This window comes from Meriones unguiculatus, chromosome 7, assembly GCF_030254825.1.
Source record: "Meriones unguiculatus strain TT.TT164.6M chromosome 7, Bangor_MerUng_6.1, whole genome shotgun sequence".
NCBI lineage: Eukaryota > Metazoa > Chordata > Mammalia > Rodentia > Muridae > Meriones > Meriones unguiculatus.
The window spans coordinates 17,896,305-17,921,893 of NC_083355.1; the positions used below are offsets into that span (position 1 = coordinate 17,896,305).

Here is a 25,589-nt window from a genome sequence, read left to right on the forward strand (position 1 = left end):
TAGGCTCCAGTTTGTTGGGATGAATAAAGGATCAAAACAAGAAAACCCAGCAATGTTGCTCATGGTACTGCACACCTGTGATCCCAGCATCTGGAAGGCTGAGGCAGGAGAATCATCACAAGTTCAAAGACAGTCTTATCTACGTAGTGATTAGCTAGCGCCTCACAGTAAGGCCCTGCCTCAAAACAAACAATGGCTCAGTTCTTGCCTTATGCACATAAAGTCCCATCTGTCACTCGAATTGAGCATGCAGTCCTGTAATCCCAGAACTTGGTGATAGAGTCAGGAAGATCAGGCATTTACCCTCTACTCTACAGTGAACAGTTCCAGGCCAGCCTGGGTCACGTGAGACGGTACCTCAATTTAAACAAAACTCCAGCAAAAACAAAAAGCCCCGGTGGCAGAACATGACTGTAATCCCAGTACTTGGGAGGCAGAGACAGGAGGCTGCCTGCCTTAACTTTGAGGCTAGCCTGGTCTACATGCTGAGTTTCAGGCCAGCCAGAGCTACGAAGTGAGACCCTGTCTCAATAATTTAAAACACAAGCCTATTCCCGTAGTCAGCGGAGTCATTGTGGGTAGGAAGAAGAGAAGGAGCTGCCCATTCCTTAAGCTGAGGTAGAGACTGGCAGGTAAGTGGAGACACATTTGGTCTGAGTTCCCGAGCCCTCGGACTTTATCACAGTGCCCTCAAGTCCCTGGGGAGGATCAACAGGAGATCTCCTCTGACAGCACTCACGCACCAGCCAGGGAATAAGTGGCCACTCCCGAGAAGCTGGGAGGGGCGTGAAATGGAAGAGAGCCTCTGCCCCTGCAAGGGCTCCAGGCCTCCCTATGAAACAGATGCCCCAAAACCAGTGACAGGAGGTTTAATGTGAATGATTCACTCCACGTGGGTGTTAGAGGAAGGCTTGCAGAAATACTGTAGGCAGGGCTGGACCCTGGCCAAACAGCCTCAAGTGTCCATAGCTTCTGACTCCTCACAGGACAAGAGACCCCAGCAGGCCCGCAGAGAAGCGAGCCAATTGCTTTTTTTTTTCTGCCTCCTTCATTCACCACCCATGCTAGCATCACTCATTCATCTCAAGACCCTCTGGGATGGAGACCCTGGACTAAACTCATTCATCTCATGCAGGATGCCCACAGAAATCTTGGGGAAAAAATTTACGGCCTCTCAGTTGAGAAAATAAGACCACAAAAACAAAACTGAAAGTTGAAAGGGGGAGGAGGATTTCCTAGGAGAGAAAAGACTCCCGGGCTAGCTAGTCTGGGGAAACAGACTAGACAAATGAAAACAAGGGTCACCTCTGCAGTTCCCCGGGTGCCACTGACGCTCCAAAGAGCAAGATGACCTCTAAATGTGTTTGACCCTAGAAGCCTTTCCTAGCGGGATCATGAAGGACTGGTGGGATGAGACACAGTGCTTGCTCGGAGGAGCTGGACGGGGCAGAAGTGTGTGTGTGTGTGTGTGTGTGTGTGTGTGTGTGTGTGAGACGGATGGACAGACAGACGGACGGACGGACGGACAGCACAGAAGCCAAGCTGGAATGGGACCAAGGGAAACCTCTGAGCTGCAGTGTGAAAAGGCTTTGGAAGATGACAGCAAAAAGAGGAACGGTGGCAAGGAGATGGGACCGCTCCTTGGGAAACAGCTTGGCACCATTCTAAGAACCGCTTCTCCCTCAATCCGCAGCTTACCTCCTAGGCAAGCGTCTCCATGGAGAGCTCGCCTCCAAGGGCACAGAGAGAGAGGTGTGTGCCTCCGTAGCGGACACAGTGACTACTCTACAGCTGTGAAAATGAAAGAAACTCGGACATTCTCCACACCAGTGGAGCATAACACAGAAACGTGACATGGAGAGAACAAAGACAGAGGCGGCCGCACACACCTCTTAATCCCAGCTCTTGGGAGGCGGAGGTGGGGTTTTTCTGTTTCATTCATTGTTGTTGTTTGGAGACCGGGTTTCTCTGTGTGGCCCCGGCTGTCCTGGAACTCTAACTCAGACATCTACCTGCCTCGGCCTCCCCAGTCCTGGGATTAAAGGCATGTGCCAACACACCCAGCTGGCTTGTTCTCTTAGTCATGGAATATATGTGTGGGGCTGGGGAGAGAGCTCCTTCAGTAAACGCTGCAGGCTTGAAGCCCTGGGTTTAGTCTCCAGCAGCCATGTAAACAGTGTGGCGGTAACTGCAGCATCGGACGCTATTGACAGGAGAATCTTCAGGGGACTTCCTGGACAGCCTAGCCCAATCAGTGAGTTCCAGACTGGGTGGGAGACAACATTCCCTCTCCCTCCCCCCCCAAAAAAAAGGTAAACTTCAGGATGCAGTCACATCTGGAGGGAGATGGTGTTGGGGTGGGAAGGGAGAAACCTCCGGACAAATGTAGATGTTCTGGTTCTTCAGGGCGTGGGGAGGCACAAGGCTTCGTCTTGTTATGACATCCCATAGATGTGTCTGCTTCCTGTGTGTGTGAAGCACTATATAATAAAAAGAATATTCATTCACCGGTTCTCAACAGGACAACTAGTGTCTGTGCGGGATACATTTTAGCCGGAGGAGCAGCAGGTCACCCCTTCTCCGAATGGCCCGGCAAGGCCCTCTTCCTTAGAAGGCGGGGCCTGCGCAGCGACCCCGCCCCCCAGGACTCCCAGCCAGGCTTATTCACCACACTCCTCAGGACTGAAATGACCGGTGCCTCAGCCGTATTAAACCTGCACAGACCAGCCCAGGAGCCCCAGTAAAACTCCCTGAAGCCACCACATCTGACTTGCCCACCCCCTTCCCAGGAGCCAGGGGCTGAGCAGGACACCAGGGACGCAGGGTCAGGCCGGTGTCCTCACTGAATCACTCGCAGCCTGTCCTGAAGCACTCCCACGTTGGTTTTCAAATAAGGTGATAATTGGGGCACACCATACAAGGTGTGTATGGCTTTCCCCAAGCATGGCCCTTTCTCTAGGGCAGGATGACCCGCATTCTTTCCCCGGTACTGAGGACTTGGACAACCCTCGCTGTGCTGGAATGACCTGCAGCCGCCACCAGGGACCTGTCACTGTCAGCTCAGCCCCTATGTAGCAGGGTCCTCACAACTATCTTGACATCACAGCACCCTGCCTCCCACCCATTTTATATAGAAGAAATGGAGGCTCAGAATTTTTCAAGTAACCCCTTTCCCTCCCAAAGTCTGGGACCCGCCAACTGACAAGTCTGGGCTGTGCCATTCTCCATGGACAGCTCTTCTGCGAATGCGGTGAGAGATAGGTGTCCGTGAAAGGTCGAGGCTGGGCCCTGCTGGGGTCACGGGTGAAAGAGATGCTGTCCACTGCAGTAGGTAGCACCTAAGCCCCACCAATCACTGCCCCACCAATCACTAGAACGACAGTGCCCCCCGAGCTGTGCTCTGCGCCCCTCATGTTGCTATACGAGGCTTGCTTGGGTCACAAAGACAAAGCAGAATTCATGCCCTCCCATCTTTGGGAGGATGAGATAGAGAGGAACAATTGACAAGCATCTGTCAACCTTTCTGGGGAGGAGGAGGACACACAGCAGAAAGACTGAGCGTCTGCCATGCAGGGCACACTCAGCACCGTGCCCTCATCCTAGGGTGCTGTCCTTAGATGCCGCCTTGTGTGCTGTGCTGCTTGGCAGGGTGGGTGGAGATGAAGGAACCCCACTGAGCCTCCAGGAGGGGCTCAGATGAGGCAGGTGCTGGTGGAAGGCTTCCATGAGGCAATGGTACCCACCTCACTTTGCAGGAGTCCTCACAGCCTCCCCTGGGAGAAGGTCGGGGAGCGCACGAAAGCACAGAGGCGTGATGCAGAGAGATTAATGATGGCAAATGGGAGGATTACTCACTGGGTAGACGCCAGACCCTGTCTGTCTCATGTATGCTATATCCTTTAATCCTCACTATCCCCATTTTACAGAGGGAAAGGCTGAGGCTCGGAGAAAATAAGGTCACTCAGCTACACAGACAGAAGCCCAGGACTGTCTTCCCTCAGAGCATGCTCTAATCCTTGCTAGGGAAAGGAGGCTAGCAGGCAAGCAGGTGAAGGAGCCATGGGGGTAGTCAGGAGGAGAGCCAGGCAGGGGCTGGCCGGTGCATGGTGATGGGGGAGGGGATGTCAAAGTCAGCCTTGGGGGTAGAGAACACAATAGTCGGGTGTGTTAGCTGATGGTGTCACTGTCCTGATCACACCATCTAAAACGGCAAGACTGGCTAAGCACAAATGGAAGGTCGTTTGAGACCCAGAGTGGCAAGAAAAGGCCTAAGAGGGAACACAGCTGGGACCGTCCCCAGAACTGCTGCTAAACAAGGGGTTCCTGTGCTAAGGTTACCCCATGCCGCCATGGGGTAGGAGAGGGACAGCGGCAGGACCTCCGAGCCCTCTCCCACATTCTGTGCTGGAAGAACACAGATAGACCTACTTTCCCACCCAACTCCCTCTGCCTGGCCTGAGCGTATGGGATGGGATTATTAAACAAAGGCAGCTCATTCATCAAGTCCCAGAGACTGAAAAGCTTCACCTCAGGTTAGCAGGTGTCGACAGTCCACGTTCTACTGAGCTCCCCAACCTGGGCTCAATGGAACCATGTGATTGTGTGTGTGTGTGTGTTATCTACCAATACAAAAATTTAAAAATAATACTAGCCTCCTATCTGGGGGAAAAAAAAATACCAGAAAGGTCTGGTTCTTCAAGGAGTTGAGTTCATTCTAGAAAATGGTGACATGGGCAGAAATAGTCCCCAGCCTCTGCTGGGCTCGCCCTTCCATCGTCCAGTGCTCAACAGCTGGCTAAAGCTGCAGGTATCAACAGCCACTGCAAAAGGCCTACCCTGACCTCTTTTTGGGCCATCGGCCTCCTCCAGTAGGACAGACCTCAGGCAGAATCCCACAGAGCGCAGGGGGAGGCTCGAAGGCATCTATCTGGGAAGGAGTCCCAGAAGGATACCTGGAGCATGACCAGGTGGGTGTGGCCCCTGAGGGTGTGAGCGTGGTGGACTCCAGATTCCTGGCCCCGTAATGGGGGGCGCCACTGTCAGACAGCAGTGCCGAGCTCACTGCCTCAAAGGCCAGGGCACGATCTGGCCCACAGTTTTGGCTAAGACAGTTTGTGGACCAGAGGACTTGCAGATGATGCTGAGGAAGACCTGAAGGACACATAGTTCAAGCTAGCCCACCTCCAAGGGACTGTTCTGGAAAAGAGACTCTGGGAGCAGTTATGTTTAGTCCTCTAGGGCAAACTGAGAACATCAGAGGTGCTCGAGCATGTCCTGGCGACCAAATGAAAGCACCTGGGCTTGGACTAAGTCTTTAGCTAGACTTTTGAGGGAACTTCCTGGCTGCTAGGATGGAGTGTAGTATCACCCTGGAGGGCCTTGCTTCCAGCGTAACTGGAGCTGGCGTCTACTCGCCAAGAAGCCGTGAGCACTGAGGTGGTCTCTCAGGGCCTCAGTGTTTCACCTGCAGAATGGGGAGAACAAGAGGACGCTTCTAAGGCTGTTGGAGAGGATGTGTGTGACGTCTTCTCTGTGCGCACAAGGCTGAGTCTGGAGCATCTGGAGGGACAGATTGATTCCCTGCTGGTTATTAAACCCTGTCCCCTGGCTGCCCACCTTCTGGAGACAGGGCTACTGCGTTAACTTCAAGGACATGCCGAGCCGTGGCTATCCTTGGAAAGTTCTGGAAACTCACACAGCCTGCAGATGCTTCCACTGAGATGGAGGACCACCCAAAGTAGATTTGGTGAAGCCAATGGGCTGAGTGGGGTGGCCTCTGGGGTGTCAACCAAGGGCAGGAGCTGACAAGTAAGCTGAAGCCTTACTAGGTGGTGGGGCAGGCTGCCCTCCCCTCCCCGCACCCTGAGGCACTTCTTTGCTTCTGTTCTTTGTTGGTTAGGCTTTTTGGTTTAATTGTTGTTGCTTGAGACAAGGTTTCTCGTTGCCCTGGCTGCCCTAAAACCTACCATGTGGACCAGGCTGGTCTTGAACTTACAGAAACCTGCCTGTCTTGGTCTCCCAAGTGTTGATGTCAAAGATACCACAGCGCACAGAAACTGCATGGTTCTCCTCTCCTTGAGCGGCTCCCACCACAGCGGTGGCTCAGCCCAGGCCTAGTCAGAGTCTCAGCCAGAGCTTTGCAAATGGGAAAGCCTGGGTTGAGGGAGGCCACTGTGTGTGATCCTGAGTCTATCTCCCCTGCTCCCCCTGAACATCCTCATGCCACCCTGAACTTCTACAGGGTACACAGTGTCACTTATGAAACGGTATCAAGAACGCCAGTTGTCTCCCAAGGGGAGGGAGGCAGGACTCACAGGTGTGATGGGGGCCAAACAAAGGGAAGGCACAGCCATCGCAGAAACACAGTCCCCAACTAGGGGTATAGCTGGTTGATGCTTGCCTAGTGTGCATGAAGCGTGGGTTTAGTCCCCAACACCGAACAACCCCAGGCACGGTGGTGCATGCCAATCCCAGGACTGGGGTAGCAGAAGCAGGAGGGTGACAAGTTCAAGAGAATCCTTGGCTGCAGTGTTTGGGACCTTGTCTTGCCAGAGAAACAGACTCCCAGGAGGCAGGACGCCACCTTCAAGTTTAGACTAAAGTATATCATAACAGCATCCCCGTAGGCAGCATCCCTTCGGACTTGGGGGGCGGGGGAAAGCAGACGACAGAGACACCACCTATACTTCCCCCAAACTGTCTGCTTGGAGGGCTTCTTGGAAACAGCCATTTTTTTTCCCTCAAACTGCTCACCCCCATTCTTTTTTCTTTTGTGGAGACAGGATTTTGTTGTAGAGCCCAAGCTGGTTTCAAACTTGCAATTCTCCTGCTGCAGTCTCTGGAGTGCAGGGATTACAGGCAGGCTGCCACCGTGCTGACAAAATGTCTTTTGCTTTATTTATTTATTTTTTTTTTAATTTTTGTGTGCCTTGCCTCTTTTCAGTAAGAATTCAGCACAGCTGGCAGCCAACATCCCATCTGAAGACCAAAAAAAAAAAAAAAATTTATGGATCTTCAGCAGCCACTATGCAGAGACCAAGCATGGAGAATTTCAGATGTCCCAGGCATGGGGTCTGACTGCAAGGAGTTCAGAATACAAAATGTTCCTGGGTAAATAGCAGGGTGGAGACAGAAATGCTGGACCTGGCAAAGGAGAGGACGAACACGATGCCCAAGGTCAGTGCAGGCGCAAGCGTTACGTGTCAAGCCTGGCTCCTAATGGCCGGGGCATAAAGGAAACGTGATTTATAAGAAAGGGAAGATCATTCTAGTTTATCAGCAGAATGCTGAGAAATAATGCTGAAGGTTTAGCTGTGAAAGTCAAGTGAGCAATCAACAGCTCAGAGACGCCAACTCAGGGCTAGGACATGGGTGAGAATTCTGAGGGGGAAGGTAAGGAAGGTGGCTTATCCAAAGAGCTGAGGTCATTCCTCGGAACCCACAGAAAAAGGTAGGGCGTGGTGGTGTGCCCGTAATCCCAGAGCTGGGGATGTAGAAGCAGGAAGATTCCTGGGGCTCGCGAGCCAGACAACCTAGACTAACCAGTGAGCCCAAGGTCCCAGTGAGAGACTGGTTCAAAAGCACACAGCAACACCGCCCCCCCCCCCCCCACATATATGCTTACATAGCTTCTCTCCAACACACACACAAAGCCAAACCACTGACTGACTGCTTTCTGGCCCATACAGTGTGAAGCCAAGGAGAAAAAGGGACCCGGGAGGATGATGGGATGGGTTGCAGGCCATAACCTCAGGGGTCACTGACTACCTTCCAGTTAAGAGAACAGAGGCCCAACAATTGACTGAGGCTAGCCCTGCTCGGTCCAAGGGCAACAAAATGCTGGCAGGGCCACACTGCACCATCCCAACTTGAAGACAGCCTGACCGGCTGCAGGAAGGCTCCAGGGACGGTTGCCTGTCCCCAGCCAGAGTTCCTAGACTCTTCATCTTGGGACCCACACACACTATGTAGCAGCTCTCCCGCTGAAAGTCAAGTGAGATCTTGCCTCAAAATGCTTTGGAGAACAAAGTACTACACTAGCGAGCAGTGTCTCCTAACTAGGGAGTCCCCTTGCAAGCCTGGGCGGAGGCAGGAGGAGAAAGGGTGTGAGCTCCAACGCTCCTCCCACCACGTGTGGCCTGTGTGGAGCAGCCGCTTCACCTCTAAGCTTGGACGCCTATCTTCTGGGTCTGTGTAGACCACCACCCAGCACGCAAAGGCACCTGCCTCTGGGTCCTGCCAACTTTGTATGCATGAGCTGCTTGAACATGGACTAACATATAAACAAACAAACCTGCCATCTGGGCTAACCGAGAGCAACAAAGCCCAAGGAAAGGAACATGGTGGAGACACCTAGAGGAAGGTTAACAGCCCGTTCAGCTAAGGGGCCCCTTGCTTTAGGGACACTGAAGGCCCTCCACAGCCCAGGGCTGTCAGCGGCAGGACCCAAGCCAAGCTGGACCTGTGCTGGGCAGAGAGGGAGAGTAAGACCTGGCCAGCCTGGAGACAAGAGTCCTACTGCCTTCCCCAGCTCAGAGGACGGTGGGAGGGAAAACAGGCAGAAAGGGTCACGTTCTATTTGATGCTGGGTTTGAGGGAGGAGTTCAGAAAGACGTGCCGTATAGATAGGTACAGGCCAAAACAAAACGGGGGTGGGGTGGCTAAACCGGAACCATGAGAGGTTTCAGAGGAGCAGGATGACACCCTCAGAAAGCCACATTATAAAGTGTGGCGAAAACTAGAGGGGGGGGTGACTTGCCGGTTCACGTGGTCACAAGCCTCCTTTTGCATTCCTAGCAGGCACTGGAAGATTGGCTTTCCCTGCTGACCCAGCTGGCTCCGACAGATAAGTGGGACTCAGCCCAGGGGCAGGTTTGGCAGAAAGGCCCTCCCAACAGACCTGGGCACGGGGTCCTGTTGCTCCCATCCCCCTTGCCAACACAGGGACACACAACAGTCTCATCTACTCTCTCCAGCCCAGCTTGAGGAGCAGGGCCCGGCTGCTGTGGGTTTTCTTGGCAATCCCTGAGGGAAGTTCTGATTTCCTGATAACCTCAGGCCTCGAAAGAGCCCTTCCAGTTGCCTGCCTTGCCCTCACACCGGTCGCTTCTCCCCCACCCCCCGACCTCTTACTCCAGGTCTCAGTGAGGGTCAGGTCTGTGGGCTCCCGTGGACCTTCAGAGCTGAAACTGGGGCACACCCGCTGTCACTTGGTCTTAAACCCAAGCAAGGGCTCTGCTCCCCACAGATTCTACTCGGAGACCGGTGCTCTTGCACCACCTCTGTGTAGGGGGCAGGGCTCTCGGTCATCTTTCTAGCAGTTGCTGACTTTGGGGGGGAACAGACATCCTGAGATCTTAGCAGCCCCACAGGCAGGGAAGGTGCGGTACTGCCCATTTGGCGGATGAGAAAACTGAGGTCTGGGGAGGTTGACAACTCAGCCAGCACCTCGAAGCTGCTTGAATGTAGAGTTTATGGAATCCATTCCCGGTCTCCCATCAGGCACAGAGCCGGCTGTGCACAGACCATCACTTCAGGAGAGGAAGACCATGTTCAACAGGTCAGGTCCCCCGGCCCCCTACCTGGAAACCATCTCTCACTCTGACCCCTCTTGTCTCCAGGCACAGCACACTTCTGGGTCCCCCAGCCTTCCTTTAGATGTATGAGTGGGCCTGACATTTCTGGAATTCACTCCACATGCATTAATGAGGCCATTTTGAGAAGGCCTGCCTCAGGGGGAACCGGAGAGCTGTCTGCTGTCCCCATCCTGACCCCTGCCAACTTCTGCCAGCTGTACTAGCCAAACTCAAACAGGCAGCCAGGTGCTGCAGGCCTTGGCACCCCTACCTCTGCCTGCCCCATACCTTTTTTTTTTCGGAGGGGGGGTCCCCTGACCTAAAGGCTCAGTATCAGGGGCTGAAAATGCAATTAGAGACTGTGCTAGAACTGACAGAAGTAACTCTCCAGAGCTTGCCACCAGGAAGCCAGGTGAGCTGTGGGGCTCCCTGAGAAGTTAGTTTAAGCAGGGTTTGGGGGGTGGGGGGAGAGGGTAGTGCTCTTTCCTCTAGTGCAAGGCTGATGCTATCAGGAGTACCTCGGTGGCCCTACACAACAGGCCATATAAGTCAAAGAGTTAGGGGTCAGCCCCAGAGCACCAGGCCTAGCCTCCATGGGCCACCAGGATCCAAGCCCACGGGACAAGAAGCCAACCTGAAGCTCTTCTCAGGCACCTACAGGGCTAAGGCAGAAGTGGAGAGTTGCCACACCGAGAAGATTCCAGAAGTCTTTGGCCCGGGTGGCTTAGCTATTGTCCTGCAGAAGCAAGGTGGAGACCCAGCGATCCTCCCCAACATCCCTCTCTACTACTGGGCTCCATTCACCTGGGGTGCCTGTGTCCATGGGACTCTGTCCTTCTCCTTCTTTCCTACCTTCTGAGTGGCCTAGCACCCAGTACCAGGTCAGTACAAGGGATTCGTTCTCTATCCCAATTTGGAGGTAGGACATCACAGGTCCCAGGCCTGGAAGGGACGAGCTAGAAGTCTCTCCCTTACTGTCGCCCCACATACCTCCCCCCCCCCCAAAGAATGTAATTAAGCGGCAGGCCTCTGCCAGGAGCCAAGCTTTCTGCCTTCCGTCTATAAATCACCTTCGGAGTCATCCCCCAGCTCCAGAAGCAGCTTCACCTCCTGCTGGGGCTGCTCCAGCAGCCAGTGCCCCAAACCTAGCCCTCTCGCTGACGTCCCAACTGGAAATGACAGGGGCATCAGAGCTTGGAAGACTGTGGGGTATCAGGAGGATTAGGGAGAACCCCAGCACCTCTGTCCACCTTACCCTTCCCTCCCCAGGCAGTAAAAGGCTGCATTTCCTCTACTTTTGAAGAAAGTGACAAGCCTGTGGGCACTAGCCGAGCATTGTGGAACAAGGAGAGAGAAGAGCCATGGGGGCCAACCTGGGAGGGACTCTTGGAGTCTGGATTCAGGACCAGACAGAAGTTCAAACATTGAGCTGTACTTCCTGTATACCGGCAGCATTCTAGGGGCTTGTGTTCAGTCACGATGTTCACGAGGTAGAGGGTATAACTGCTTATTTTTCGCTTGGAGAAACTGAGTGAGGTCATTTTGCCTTGGTCACTAGATAACATGAAAGTATACAGGTATGTGAACCAGCAGCCTGGAGACAGGGAAATGAAGTTCTCGTGTGAGGTTTGGGAGTGCATTAAGAAGGCTAGGCAGGAGTGGGGTAGGGGTGGGGTTTAGGACAAGCTACAGAGATAAAGGGGTGCAATGTCTCAGCAAGGTCCCAAGTATCTGCTGCGGAGTCCCCTCCATATCCCCGAGACTCTGGGAACACCTCTCAGTACAGTCAAAGAAACGAAGCCCAGAGAAAGGCAGGGACCAGAAGCACAGAGGACACAGATTCGCCCCGGGTCACACAGCCAATGGCGGTAAGCTCAGAACTCAGACATGGGTCTCTCCATTCCCAGCCTGAACCATCTCCTGCGCCCCAGTATGAATATCTAGACACAGATCATGCAATCAAGAGGGTGCTGGGTAGAGGTAGGGTAGGCCCTTCTGTCAGTAGCTGTGGTACGAGGCCAGTGGTTATTATCCCTCTCATCCCCAAGCCCACTGCATCCTCCTGCAAACACTTGAGTTCTGTAGTGACGGGATGGGAAAAGCTCGCTTGGACCAGTCTGCTCCTTGGGGATTCTTATTTGGTGCCCTCTGTCTACCTCTGGCCTCTTTAATCAGGGGTGGAACAGGAGCCCAGGCATGAGAGTTGGGCCCTGGGGACCAACTCTAGCTGAGTTGACAGAAAGGGCAGCAGCAGCAGCAGGTACCACGTTTCAGAAAGGCCCAGACCCCAGAGTCAGCGCAAGGATTCATTACAGGTTAGACATGCAGGACCCTTAGAGCTTAGACTCTCCCAGCTTTTACCCCCTGGTCCCAAGAATGTTAATAGGACACTTGGTAGACTGGGGGGAGATTTCATCACCCCCCCCCACACCCCATGCCTTCCTCCCTACACATTTGAGTAGGGTCTTCTCAATGGCACAACTCCTGGTGTTCTATAATGTTTGACCTGTTTTCTTTCTTTCTTTCTTTCTTTGTTCAGCAATGTGTGATGCCACCAGAAGGATCCCCAACAGATCCACCACCAATTGCATTCCCTTTGGAGCTTGAGGCCCCACCCACCGAAGGGGTGGGATGGGCAGAAGAGCCCTGAACTCACTTACAAGGGGTCTTGTATTCATTTCCCCCCAGACGGATCTCCCAAGGCAAGATCTTCTCAGGGAAGGCGACCACCCTGCTAAAGTTTGGCCATCCGACCTGGTATCTCCCATCTGTCTGTCTGTCTGTCTGTGGGATCAACAGCCTCCAGCCAGCTCAGCTCCTCACCAGCGCTGCCCGCCCCAGCCAGCTGTAATTCCTGCCTGTTACAAGTGTTAACACCTGGCCTGGGGCCTTCCTCCCCCGCAGACTCCAGGTGCCTCCCTGGGCCCAGCCTACTGACCCCCACTGGGGTTTGACTGAACACGTTCCCAAGCCTTTGAGAGACTCGGCTGTCGGGTGGGCGTTTAGCAGTGGAGAGGCAGCAGCAGGATGTGACACATGGAGAAACTGAGGTATCGCTTAAGACAGGCCCTTGAGTGGAGGATGGGCTCTGGGGTGTCCAAACAGGCTTGGAGACCTCAGCAAAACATTTCCCCTAAATTGCAAGGTTGGGTGGGCTGGCAGCCCCGGATAAAAAGTGAGAAAAGGGGCCCAGAAAGGGGAGGGGTCGGTGTCCTTCAGTCACATTGTGAGATAAGCTGCCAAATATCACTCAGCCAAGCAGGCCACTCTTATCAGGGCGTCTCCTGTGGAACGCAGGTGACACAGGGCAAGGCCCTAGGAAGATAGTTCTTCTCAAGAAAGAGGAGAGATTTCTCTGTCAGGAGCTAACCGGTACTATTGCCGAGAGTTCCAGAAATCACGCTTGCTGTCACTAGTTCTGTCCCAAAGCAGATACTACCTGCCTAGAAGGCTCTGGTGCCCCTCAGAGCCCCTTCCTCATCTGCCTTCTCTTAGTGTTGGAGCCCAAGCAAGGAAGAGCAGGGACAGGCTACTGGGAGTGGGGGCCCTTTCTTGAGGAGAAATCCCAGCTAAACGATTTCCCCTGTCAATCCCTCCTGGGGAATGTGTGAGCTGGGTGGGCCAAGGAGGGCAGGCAGTGATGGACTCAAATGCTAACAGGACTGGAATCTGCTTGCCCCGGGGCAGAGGGGAGAAATCAAGAATTTGAGGCCTACCCACTCTCCAGCCTGGAGAAGATGATTCATGCCCCATCCCAGCTCCAAGACCAAAGGGAAAGGACCTCAGAGGAGGGAGGGGCTGTGGCCACAGTCCTCAGGCAGACAAGACATGATGCTGGTGCCAAGGAAGGCCCTGCCCTGTGTCAGCTGGGGTCCCAGGCCAATCGTGTCTGCAGCCACCTTCTGAGACCTCCACTTCCTGCCCGTCTTTCTCCTCAGGGCGATGAATGTCCACCAAGCACCCCTCTCAGGTGTCGGCAAACATGGCCACAGACACATAGCCACTGGTACAAGACTGTGTCACTGGCCCTTGGGGACAAGGTCCGAAGCAGGCGTAGACACAGCCCCCACTCAGGATATCAACCCAAGGCCCACTCTCCTACCCTAGACCACAAGCAGGTCATGCCCCGAACACCGATCCAGTGCACAAAGACGTTTGTTGGGCCTTCCCCACTTATGCTGTCAGGAAGACATGCGCGTGTGCAGTGGCACACACAGACCCGTGCATGGACAGCACACGGGGCCAGACACAGCCATCGCCATGTCCAGCACCACCACCGAAAGCCAGGCGGTCTGCCTTACACGAGCAAAGATACCGACAGACTTCTGTCTCACATCACAGAGGTGGCCACTTGCTGGTGCTTGCATGCAGGCACAGCACAGCCCGCTGTGGGCCAGGGCTCCCCCAGGAGTCCCGCAAGACTTCACACGCACAGTTGCCTGGGTCTCAGGCATGAACTTCTACCCACAGAGACACCCTGGTGCACAGACACACTTTGTAGGGTCACAGACCCAGGACACACACTGCACCACACATACGAAGGCAGCCACAGGCACTGACAAACCATCTCCAAAATACCTACACACTCTCTCTATGGCTCAGACAAAGCAGCCACTTGGTATCCCCTCGACCCCCAAACAGGCCAGGAGTATAGCATTATCTCAGGGCCTGCCTCGGCCTTCCAGGTTTTCCTTATGTTGCCTCTTGTTGGCCCGTGACCCCATCTAGGCATTTCTGGACAACATTACACCCAGACTCCAATGCCACCACCATCGAACCCACTGACCCTGCCCCAGGAAGTGCTCTCTTCCAGTTTCCAGAACTAGGAAGCCCACTCTCCTCTTTCACCTATGGCATCCCTAGGGTGCCAGGCATCCCAGGCTCCCCGAGAGGGCAGAGCATTGCAGGGACGGAAAGAGAGACAGGAGGCGACCTTGCTCCAAGTGGCAGAACCCCACCCTGGCATCCTGGCTGCCCCCCACCCCCGCCCCAGCATGCACGGGCTCTGTAACCACGCACATGGGAGGTCTCAGACCAGCCCAAGTCCGCAGGAAAGGGTGACTGTGTTTGTTCTTGGGATAGCTACCCAAGGAGAGACTCCTTTCAACAAACCCTTGGCCAGGCCATAGCTTGGGTGCTTGGGTTCATGACTTCCCCTCCCCTGGCCTCCAGATATTCCCAAAGCAGCTGGAAGGAGGCTTGGGGTGTGGCTCTGAGCCTCGCACTGCAGGCTTCCAGGTAGCAGGCGAGAAGGGGACAGGCAGGCAGTGCTTCACCCCAGGGGCGTTTCTCTCTAACTTTCACCCCCGGGGTCAGTCTCCTTCTCACCCCAGGTCCTCCTCCTCCTCACCTCCCACCCCCTGGCCGCTAGCTGTCCAGGAGGGGAGGGTTCTTTTTATTAAAGTTTTCCGGAATGCAAGGGGCTGGAGACGGGAAGAGCTGGGGTGTAATTTAGAAAACTGGTTTTAGTGTCTTCCCTGTAGAACCTGAAGGGGGGGGAGCAGCCATGGGGCTCGGAAAACAGGGGAATCCCTGGAGCTGGGGCTCCCAAAAGGCTGTTTATCTTCGGAGAGTCTCCTCACACACCCACCGGCCCGAAGTACTCCGCCTGCTCTCCCAGCCTTATTTATTTAAAAAAAAAAAATGCCTTTTGTATCTGTATTTCTCAGGGACAGAATTGCCCCTTTCTCCTCGACTCTCCGTCTTCCAAAAGCAACGAATTTGACATGGAGAACTGCGTTTTTGCTCGAAAAAAAAAAAAAAACAAAAAACAACAACAAGCCTACCCCTCCCCAACAACTACATTTTCAAAGAGCCCCCACCCCTGTTCTCCGGGATGATCGAGCAAGGAACGAATACGGCCCGATCAGCAACGGCATCTAGGGTTTATATTCTATATTCTCTTCAGAGGCTCAAATTCAATCTAGAGCAGAGTGGGGGAGAATCCGATGAAATACCCCCTCAAGTCTCCTGCCTGGGACCCCCAATCCCTTAGGGTCTGAAATATGAAGGCAAAAGCGAGTATTGTGGGGAGGGGAAGAAAAAAAATCTCCTGACCGAGACACCGAAGAGGTGGGGTGGCGAAGAAGGACAGGATAATTTTGCCCATGGAGACCCTAAAATGGAGAAGAGGAGTGGCCGGGCCCCCGGGGACAGCACACAAATCCAACTGTAAGCAAACGAAGGGTCCTCGGGACCCCCAGATAGGAGCGGGAGAGGGCGAGGACCAAGAATGGGAGCCCTTCTGGGGCAGAAAGAGCCCTCCCGCCTCTGCGGCGGGTAGCAGGGAAAATGGTGATGATCCGAGGAACCAGGAGTTGGATCGGGAAAGCGACATCCGCAGAAGATCCAGGAGGGGTGGACGGCTGGGGGACCCGAGGAAAGCAAGGAGAAAGGAGCCCCGCAGGCCTGCCGCAGCCCGGACCCGGCCAGCGGCCCCCACCGGAGCCGGGCGCGGCCGAGAGATCGGGGCCCGCGGGCAGACAAGAGGCAAGTCTTACCACCAAATTGGGTAGCCGGCGAGGACCCTGGTGCCACTGAGCAGGAGGCCGAGGAGCAGCCCGAGCAGGTGGGGCTCCATTAGAAGCGGCGCCGAGGAGGAAGTTTGCCGGCGATCATGAAGAGGGGGAGCGACGCCCCCAATAGTTGGAACAAAGTCCACTTGAGGTTGGAAATGACTTTCGGGCTCGTCAGAGGCGCACCTCCACCCGCAGCCGCCCCCCTCCGGAGCCCAGCGCCGAGCAGCCGGGTTTGAGGATGTCAGCGAACAGCCAATCAGCGCCCGCGGCCTAAGGTAAGAGATGAGTCTGTAGTTCAGCCTGTCAATCACGCGCCCCTCCCGCCCGGCCCACAACTCCGGCTCTGGGAAGGGCATCTCCCGGCAAACTTGGGCAAAGCCTGCGCCCCGGGCGCACGGAGGCCTCGGGAGGACCCGGCACTCTGGCTTCTCTGCTGGCCTGGGACACCCCCTCCCCAGGCCGCGCCAGCCAGGGTTAGGGAGCTGCAGCTTTGACCCGGCGTTCACTCGGTGAAAGGGTCGGCTTGGGGGACTGATGGGTGGCTCCCCGCTCCTGTCTGGGAACAGTGGTCCCTTGGGACTTGGGCCCCGTAAGGAACTGAGCCTGGAAAGCCAAGGCGGGTGTTTCCAGATCGACGCGGCCGGCTGCAGGGGCTTGGGAAAGGCAACCCCTCCCAGTCCCCAGCCTCTCCGAGCCTGCGAGCTGGCGGCCCCGCCACCCGGCCGTGGGTCGCCTCCAGGGTGTCCGAGGGGCGCGCGGGAGAATCCGCCGAGGCTCGAAGGTCTGCCGGCCGGCGGCGCCGGGGGACGGGGCTAGTGTCATTGGAGTCTTTTGTCATGAGTCAGATTGGTATCGGGACCTCCTGCAGCCTTTGCATTTCCTGCAACTGACACCAGCTGCCGTTTGCATTTCCTGCGGGAGGACTCACTTTCTCCTCCCGCGGGCACGCAGGCCGGACCCCGCCGGTACCTGCAGTCTCCTTTGGATCTTGGGGTGGAACCATTTGGGACCAGTGAGCCGTGGTATAGCTCTGGCCAGTGGGGGGTTCTCCAGGGACATCCGCTCGTCCCTTGCCCAGGTTTTCCGACCTATTCCCGGCCCTTCTGAGGATGAGAAACCGGAACCTAGTGCCTGGGGGTTCAAGCGTTGTCCCGTGCAGACGCCAGAATCACCCTGCGACCTACTGTAGCCCGCACGCAGCGGGAAGCGTCCAGGCCCCGAAGGGACGCTCTTCTTTCCAATTCTCCTGCAGAGAATCGGACTCCTCCTGGGAGTCAGGTCTCAGCCCTACTGGTGCCGAGATTACGCCTAGATGTTTAGGATTCAGTCTCCTCACCTAGGTACCTGTCCTCAACTTCTCTCCCGGGCCACAGAAGACCCTGAGCCCTTGAAATGCTCTTGGCTTGGGACCAAGAGAGCAAGCCTGAGAAGAAGCCTTGGAAGGAGCTACTCCCCCCCACCCCCAGCTGTGTAGAGGGGCCAAAGAAGGAGCCCACCTAACCGTGCCTGGCCTGGAATGGCGTGCTCTCCCGCTGATTGGGGTGGGCAGGATTGGGGGAAATCCTTCAGGGGAGCAGACAGTCCCAGCCTTTGATCCTGGCGGCTGGTGCCCACAGCTCCGATCCACTGTCCCTGCTGGGCTGCTCTCGGCTCGCATCCTCTGCTCGCGTAGGGAGAGCAGAGAACTGGCCCTGGGGGCACCAAGGGTCGGGAGAGCCGCCTGGGCTTGTCACAGCTTCTGCGAGTTCCTAGCCCTATCCACGGCTCGAGGGGAGAGAGGGAGAGATGAAAGAGGAGAGGAAGGGGAGATAGAGACAAGTGGATGGAGACACCGAGACAGAAAAGAGTGGGGGCAGGGTGGGGGGAGCTTGAGCTCCCAGACAGAGGAAGGGGGGGAGAGGGGAAGGGACGAGGGCTAGGGGACAGCATGGCAATCCCCCACCTGCTGAAGACTAGAGGAGCTGTTAGATGGTGCTGTGATAAGCACCCCTAGAAATGCCCCCAGGGGCCGGGCATTCCCGGATGATGCCCCCCACCCCACCCCGTGGCAGAGCTGGTTCTGAGGCCCCATTTCTGATTCACCTGGGAAGGGGCTGGATACTATCCGGAAATGCAGAGCCTTGAGGTGGGGGGCGTGCTGAGGCTGCAGTCAGGAGAGGGCTTCCACAGGCTGTTGGCTCCAGCATTGCTAGGTACCCTTTAGCTCAGTACTGGGCGGGGTGGGGGGCTCCCCGTGGCTGGCTGAACATCAGTGCGGGTTAGAACTCAAGCCCCGAACCTCAGCCTGGGGTCGGACCGTCCAACACTAGCGTCTTCCGAGAGCCACGAAGTTGCTTTCCCTGGCCTCCACCACCCCACAGGAGCTAACCCAGCCGGCTTCCCAGGGTCAGTTAGAGCCTGGAGACTCCACAGGTGCCAGCCCCGGGAGGTGGGAGCAGAGGCTCTCGGTGGCTTTGGGTGAGGTGTTGGTTGCCCGAGAGATACGCGGGAAGCGGGTCGCTCCTTGAAGGGCCGTGTGTTGGCAGGTGCCTCTTCCCACGCATCCTGGAGCCCGAGGCGGGCCCAGGTGCTGTTCCGCGGGTCGGCAGCGAGCAGGGGACCGCGTGCGGAGCGGAGGAGGAGGGGAGCAGCAGCGGGGAGTGGCCGCGCACGCTGCCGCCGCACAGGGCAGAGGCCTGCGTGGGGATTTCCCCCCACAAACACTGGAAAGTTCCCCAGGGGAGGGGATTCCGGAGTCCTCCGGTCTCCCCTGCCAGGTGTCCTTCCTTCAACACGAGCTTAACGTTCTTCCTCCCGCCTGCGGGTGGCAACGCAGGAGCGGCCCCTGCCCAGGCGGCGGCGGAGCATCCTCTCTCTCCGCAGGCGCCCCGACCTCAGCGCAGGCTGCCTACGGCGGGAAAGGCTGGCTCTCCCTCCCAAACCAGCTAGCGAGGGTGGACACGAGGCTCGCCGCCCCCGCCAGGAAGGGTGGTCTCCTCCGGCTGAGGGAGGGGAAGGGCAGCCGTAGCCGGGTCCCAGGACCTGCAGCAAGAGATGTGGCACGCGGGGACCCCAGCCCCCCACCTCGGTAGCTGCCCGGAGGTTCCTTTTGAAGTGCGCTCTCTCCAGGAGCTCGGCGGTCAGCGGCCAGCGTAGTCCGAGGCTGCTCCTCCGGACCCCCGCCGAGGCACCTCGAAGACAAAGAATTCGGGCCGCCAGGTCCCCCGCCCGCCCTCACGCGGCTGCCAGTCTGTCTTGAGGAGGGAGGAGGAAGTCTCCCATCCACGCACAGTCTTTCACTCATTCATTCATTCATTCACTCATTCATTTATTTATTTATTTCTGGGACGGCCTTTCCCCCCCCCCACCCCTCGCGAGCTGCCAGATGGGAGTTAGGGGCTCAGAACCAGCACAGCCCAAAGTGGGGATGGAGAAGATGGAAAACAACTGGCTTCAGGCAGGGGAGGCATCAAGTGCGAAGGTCAAGAGACCTGAAACAGAGATTCTCAGAATACATAGCGCCAGGGGGAGTGGGAGACTCCTAGTGGGAGACTCCAGGGCACTATGTCCACGAGTCTCCCGAACGATTTCAGGTGAGGTCGGTGGAGGCCTCTGGGATACCGGAGAGCAGAAGGTAGTCTTGGAAGGAGGAGGCTCATGGCTTCGGCCGGCAGAGGCAGGAAAGGATGAGATACGACTCCATTTACGCAGGCCCCATATCCTCCCGAGGTGACGAGGAGGCAGAAGCCTGTGACCTGCACGGAGGCAGCAGAGTAGGGGCACACAAACACCCAAAGGCATGCGGGTGTCTCTCCCAGAGCTCAGCTTCCCCCCTGTGCTGCCTGCCTCCCGTGTCCCCCCCGGAGGGGAGGTGCCCCTAAGAAGGCAAAAGTCAAGTGGCTTTTGGGTCCTACACAGCCTAAATCTTTGGGGATCCAACTAAGGAGGCATCCTTGTGAGTGAATTCCCTTAATCTACTGTGCTTACCTGGGGATCAAGTGTGCTCGGTTTAGGTTTAGGGGCTTAGGGTGCTCCTCTTCTCGGCACCCCCGTGAGTTTCCTGGAGTTGCAGGTCCTAGAGACAGCGGCAGGCTGCGCAGGTTGTCCTCTCTGGGGTACCTCAGTGCCTTCCACCCGGAAGGGGTGTTCTTTCCTGGTCTAGGTGTAACCAGACCTCAAGATGCCAGCTGTCCCCTTAGCCCAGTGAACCTCCAGCAGCAGTCCCAGGACCCCGGGGTAATTTGGAAGGGGACACTGAGCACGGGTCCTTCGGAAGAGCTATGAAATGAGAGGCGACCACCGCTAGCGGAGGCAGCTGCCCCCAAACTTTACTCCCGGTTGGGATGAGGGGATGGAATTTGAACGTCTCACGGGGAATTGTTATTGATAAATGTTAATGCGACAGGACGTCCCACCTAGATGGTATAGCAACACTGGCTTTCTTTTTCTCTGCAATGAGGGGTGCTTCTCCCCCACCCCCCTCAACATGTCCTAGAGCCCCGAGGCCCTCTCTTGTGGGACCTGTTCAACCCCACACCTACCTCAGCGTTTCTTTGCAGTTTCTTTGTCCCTATTAGTGCCAAGCCCTACCCTATGGCTCTGGCCCTCTGAGGCCTGAAGCCCCAGCACTGACATGTACCTGTGGCACATACCGAGCCGGACTGCTATGGTTGTTCTTTACTCTGAAATCAGGAGAATTCTGACAGAATAGGCTCATGGCAGCCCTGTCTAAGCATTGGTGACAGGCCTAGAGAGAGTACTGAGGTCTCACTCAGGCAAGAGAGCCCTGGGTTAATGTTCCTTGTGGCCCTTTAAGGCTGTTAATGTTTCCTGGAGATCTGGCCACCCCAGCTACTATGCTGGGTTTTGGGTCCATTTTTCTCGTGGGAACACCTGCCTTGCCTGATGGTTTGAGATGAGAGCTTAGCAGCCTGGCCAGAAATCACTGTCATCTGGAGGCATTTGAGGCTTGAAGACCACTCCAGCTACCTGGCACCAGCTTTCAAATCTCCTCTTTCCCCTTCTCTTTCCTGCCATCAACTTTCACCCAGAACTCTGAACCTCAGGTCTGCAGGCTCCAGCTGCCCAAGGTTCTGTGCCCTAGCTAAGGTCCATTCCTGGCTTCGTCATGAACCTGTCCTGGGGAACGCAGCCAGTCTTCCGTGGCTGACTGTGGAAGGGAGCTGTGGTCTTTCTTGGCTGCACTGTAAGCGTCTTTTTCTCTGGCTCACTTCTTTTGCAGGCAGTTGCCATCCAAGGCAGATGGGAGCCATCTTTGGTCTCTTCAGCCTCTAGCCTCAGCTAGCCTGAGCTCCACCCCTTCACCTGGGTTCTGCCCACAGGAATGTAATCAGCAAACTGGCTGTGTGCACGCTGCTATAGCGTCCTCAGGGATTCTGTGTGTAGGTGTTCTGTGTGTGTCTCACATTCACTGCTTCACTGACAAGGACTGTATGTGGGCAACTCCCAGGTTCGCAAGCCTGAGCCCCAACAAGCTTTTGAGTATATGAGGCTTGCCATCCTGGGGAGAGTCATGCCTCAGGGGATCAAGTAAGTGTTTCTAAACAGCAAAATTAAGACTCTTGGGAGAAGACTTTGGTGGGGGCATTGTACGAATATGGGATAGAACAAGCCTAGTTTTATCCCGGGAGATGGTATAGATGATTTCCCATCATGCCCTGGTTTTCACCCTCCAGATCTCTGTCCACCAATCATCTCTCCACAGAGAAGTATGACGAGCAGTAGCCTCTGCTGGAAACTGAGGCTGGACCAGAAATGAGCTCTAGGTGCTGAAAACCTGAACACGACAAATAAAAGGTCCGGTGGACAGTCAATGGGGCCCTAGCTGCCTCCCCAGCAAGGCTCCTGGAATAGATGTTTGTAGCTGTCACAAGTGGAGGGGGGGCGGGTGGCAGGGCAGATCTTGGGCAAACCAAGGGCCCTGCTTAGCACTGCTGGCCTTTCAGTAAGATCCGTCTGTATGGAATTTCACTTGTCTGCCCGAATGGTTGCCTTAGAGCCCAACGATGCCTCTCACTGTGTGACCCTGTACAGGCTTCCTGTGTTCTCTGAGCCTGCAATAGTGATGCCCACTGGGTCTGAAATGGTACCTGGCAGGAGCTGAGCTGAGTGAAAACTTCAGTTACTTTTTTTTTAGTTATTAAAACTTTTTAGATTTATTTTATTTTTTTATGTGTATGAGTGTTTTGCCTGCATGTATATCTATGTACCAGCTACATGCTTGATGCCTGCAGAGGTCAGGATCCCTGGAACAGGATGGTGGTTGCAAACCATCAGTATATATTAATAAACACACGTAAACATATATATTTAAAGGCAAAAGGTTTGTTTATGCCCAGGAGCCCAAGTTTGTTCTCCCCCTCCTGGCTCAGAAATAAATGCTGACCAGTGAGTCAATTTGCAAGGGTTTGGACTACACTGACTCAAAGGAGATTTGAACAGGGTCAGCGGGAGGACTTCAGGTTTCTAGAAAGTATTTAGGGGGGCTTTGAAATTGAGACAAAGTGCTGAGAGGTTTCCTGCTTTGGGGCATTGTTATATTTTGGTGGGATGCTGTGAGAAAAACTGACTGAGAATGAAGTAGACTATAGACCAAGGAGGAACTGAGTCTCTCAAGCCATTGCCAAGACATCAGCTGCTCTCAGAATCCTGCCTTAGTGTGTGTGTGTGTGTGTGTGTGTGTGTGTTACAAGGTGATGTATTTTCCTAATCCCACCTGGGGCTGCCCCTGCTACTCAGGGCAGCACTGAGTTTCCCTGCAGTAGCACCTGGAACCACCATGGGCATATGCCTCATCCCTGCCTCAGAGTGTCAGATATACTTGGAACAACAATCCAGCCTTAGGAGTGAGTCAGGGAACAGCACGGGTCAGTAGTGAGGCCTCATATATTCCCAGGAGGCCAGGAAGCTTGACTGCTTCTCAGCTGGCCAGAGGAACTGGGCAATGCTCTAGAGCATCCCTTTGAATCTGCAAGAGGCTTTCTTCCAGAGTGGGATGAGGGAAGAGGGGAAGAAGGCTGGGCCAAATTTAGATACCTACTTCAGACACTGTTCTAAAGGCAGACAGGTCAGGGACCAAAGAGTCTCCACCTGTTACCCTCAATCAAAGAGTATGAGGAGTTGGAAGAATAGGGGTTGGGGGGCCAGGGGGTCCAGCCTAGCTTTCTCCTGTGTGATCCCTGGCAAGGCACTTGCCTCTTTGACTATCATTCTTCCTCTAGATTGAAGTGGCCAGATGAAGAGTCCTTATGGTCATGACCACTGGTTATTGGAATGTTTTGCTTCTCCATCTTCACAAATGGTCTTATCCTTGATGGCCTTGCCTTTCAGGGCAGGCCAGGACAATGGACAGGAGCTAGTGGTGGGTCCTTCCCTGGTAGTGGCTACCTCAACCTTCCATGGACATTTTTGTTGTTGTTGTTTTGTTGTTTTTTTTTTTTAGATGTATTTATGTATTATGTATACAGTGTTCTGCCTGCATGTACACCTGCACACCAGAAGAGGGCACCAGATCTCATTATACATAGCCAGTCCTGAGCCACCATGTGGTTGCTGGGAATTGAAACTCAGGACCTTTGGAAGAGCAGCCAGTGCTCTTAACTTCTGAGCCATCTCTCCAGCGCCACCTCCCCCCCACCCCTCACCCCACCGCCATGGACACTTGCTATCAGTGAGGGTTGTATCCATAGGGCTAGTTAGTGCCCATTGGCCCTCTTGGGCATGCTCCAAGCGGCCCTGGAAGACACGGGGATCCTGGAAGGGAGGGGAGAGGAGCCAGCCGAGGAGCAGCGTGCGCATGTGCTTACGTGCACACAGTGGTGGCTGCCCCTATGAATGTGCCGAAGGTTGCCAACTGGAGTTTAAGCCTCATTCCATCACACAAAGCCGCCGCTCTGGGGGCTTGACCCCTCCGATCCTGCACCCCTGGGGCCAGCTGATCTGCCCCTAGGGAACCGGCCCCAGAAGGGCCTGGTTGCTGGCTGCCAAGTGGCTGGGAGGGAAGTTTTAGTGTTACACAACACAAGACACAGGGGGGAAAGGAAAAGGGGGGGCGGTGGAGAAGAGAAGGGAGGTGGGGTGGGGGGGGAGAAAGAAAGACCTCCTGCCAGGCCTGTTGCCAGGAGACGGACAGGCAGCCAGAATCAGCCCTGCTCTTTTCACAGTCGCCTTTAAGCACCGAGAGAAAGCCCGGGCCATAAAGGGGGACATGTGTTGCTGGGTGTGTAAAGCTAGCCTCTGCAGTTAGGGGGGGACCCCGCCCCCCCTGCCACTGCCCGAAGAGCCTCTTGTGTCCTTAGCCCCCCTGCCCCCCGGAGGTTACAGATGAACGGGGCTGGCCTGCAGAGTAACTGAAAAAGACTCAGAAGGCGGTGGTCCTGGTGACTGAAATGCCCCGGCCGCTTCTGAAGTGAAGCACACCAGCCAGGGCCCCAGGAAGCCAGCAGCCTTGATGGGGTACAGAGACCAGGGGCTTGTGTCCTGGTTTCTCCATGGGAAGGCATTTCTGTTGGTTCTGGGTGGAACATTGGGGTTTGGGGGAGGGTGTCTGAGCTCCAGGAATCCTCAACAGAGAACTCAGGTCTGTGGCCAGATGGGGTCCACCCCACAGTCAGGAGGGTTAAGAGGAATGCTGACAAAAAAAGGACTGAAGTTTCCAGACCCTTTCCTGCCCATGGAAGATGCTTAAGCTGAGTGAGCTGGCATAGGTGCCTCAGGGGGCCACGAGCAGGCCTAAAGCACAGGGAAGCTGAGCTGAAGCCCTTCCAGGTTCCTTTGAACGAGTGCAGAAGTCCCTGGGCCAAGACTGCTGAGCCCAGATCTAGTTCTGGGCTCATCACCAACCCCCTTGGAGTTGGCGCTGGTGTCGGGGATGAAGCGAGCAGCCATCCGCTCCGTTCCGAGGCAGAACCGCTGACTTCTCTTTAGGCACCGGGGACACTGCTGGAGGTTTCCACGATCTAGCACCACCGTGCTCACAGACACTCCCCCCTCCCACCTTCCTTCCCCACCACCCGGCTTCTCTCTGTGGGGAAGAGAGTCAGGAAAAGTGCGGCAGGGAGACATGCTAAACAAAGTCAAACACTGGGCACCCCCTCCCCCCACCGCATGTTCTGAGGATGAAACTCCTATACAGTCTCACCCATGCTAGGCAAAGGCTGTAGCACAGAGCCCCGCCCCCCAAAGCATTCTCTGGGTCTTAAGCGGGGCTGGGATCATGGCTTCCTCTCTTGAGATGGAAGTTTTCTTCCTCCAGGAAGCCTCCCCGACTTCAGCCACTTTCTCTACGCCTTTCAAATCTACATCAGTTCCCTGATTCAGTAACCCAGAGTGGCCCTGATCAGTCACCAAGGTTTGTCCCCAAAAGCTCAGGACTGGGAGTCAGGTGAGAGGGGCGATGGTGGCAGGAGTGTCTCTCTTAATACAGGATGGAGAGACCCAACTGGATTGACAGGAAGGGGGCGTGTCTAAGTCTCTGATGTCTATTTCCATCTGCACT

The 25,589-nt window shown here is 55.5% G+C and overlaps 1 protein-coding gene across 1 annotated transcript in view; it reads right to left on the minus strand.

Annotated features, from left to right (window-relative positions):
* Positions 1 to 16,334, minus strand: part of Wnt3 (Wnt family member 3) — a 41,301-nt gene extending 24,967 nt beyond the window's left edge. Inside the window, exon 1 of the mRNA XM_021631939.2 lies at positions 16,076 to 16,334. Within this exon, the coding sequence (XP_021487614.1) occupies positions 16,076 to 16,155 (80 nt within the window). The 5' untranslated portion in view covers positions 16,156 to 16,334. The remainder of the gene's footprint in view (positions 1 to 16,075) is intronic.
* Between the last annotated feature and the right edge of the window lie 9,255 nt (positions 16,335 to 25,589).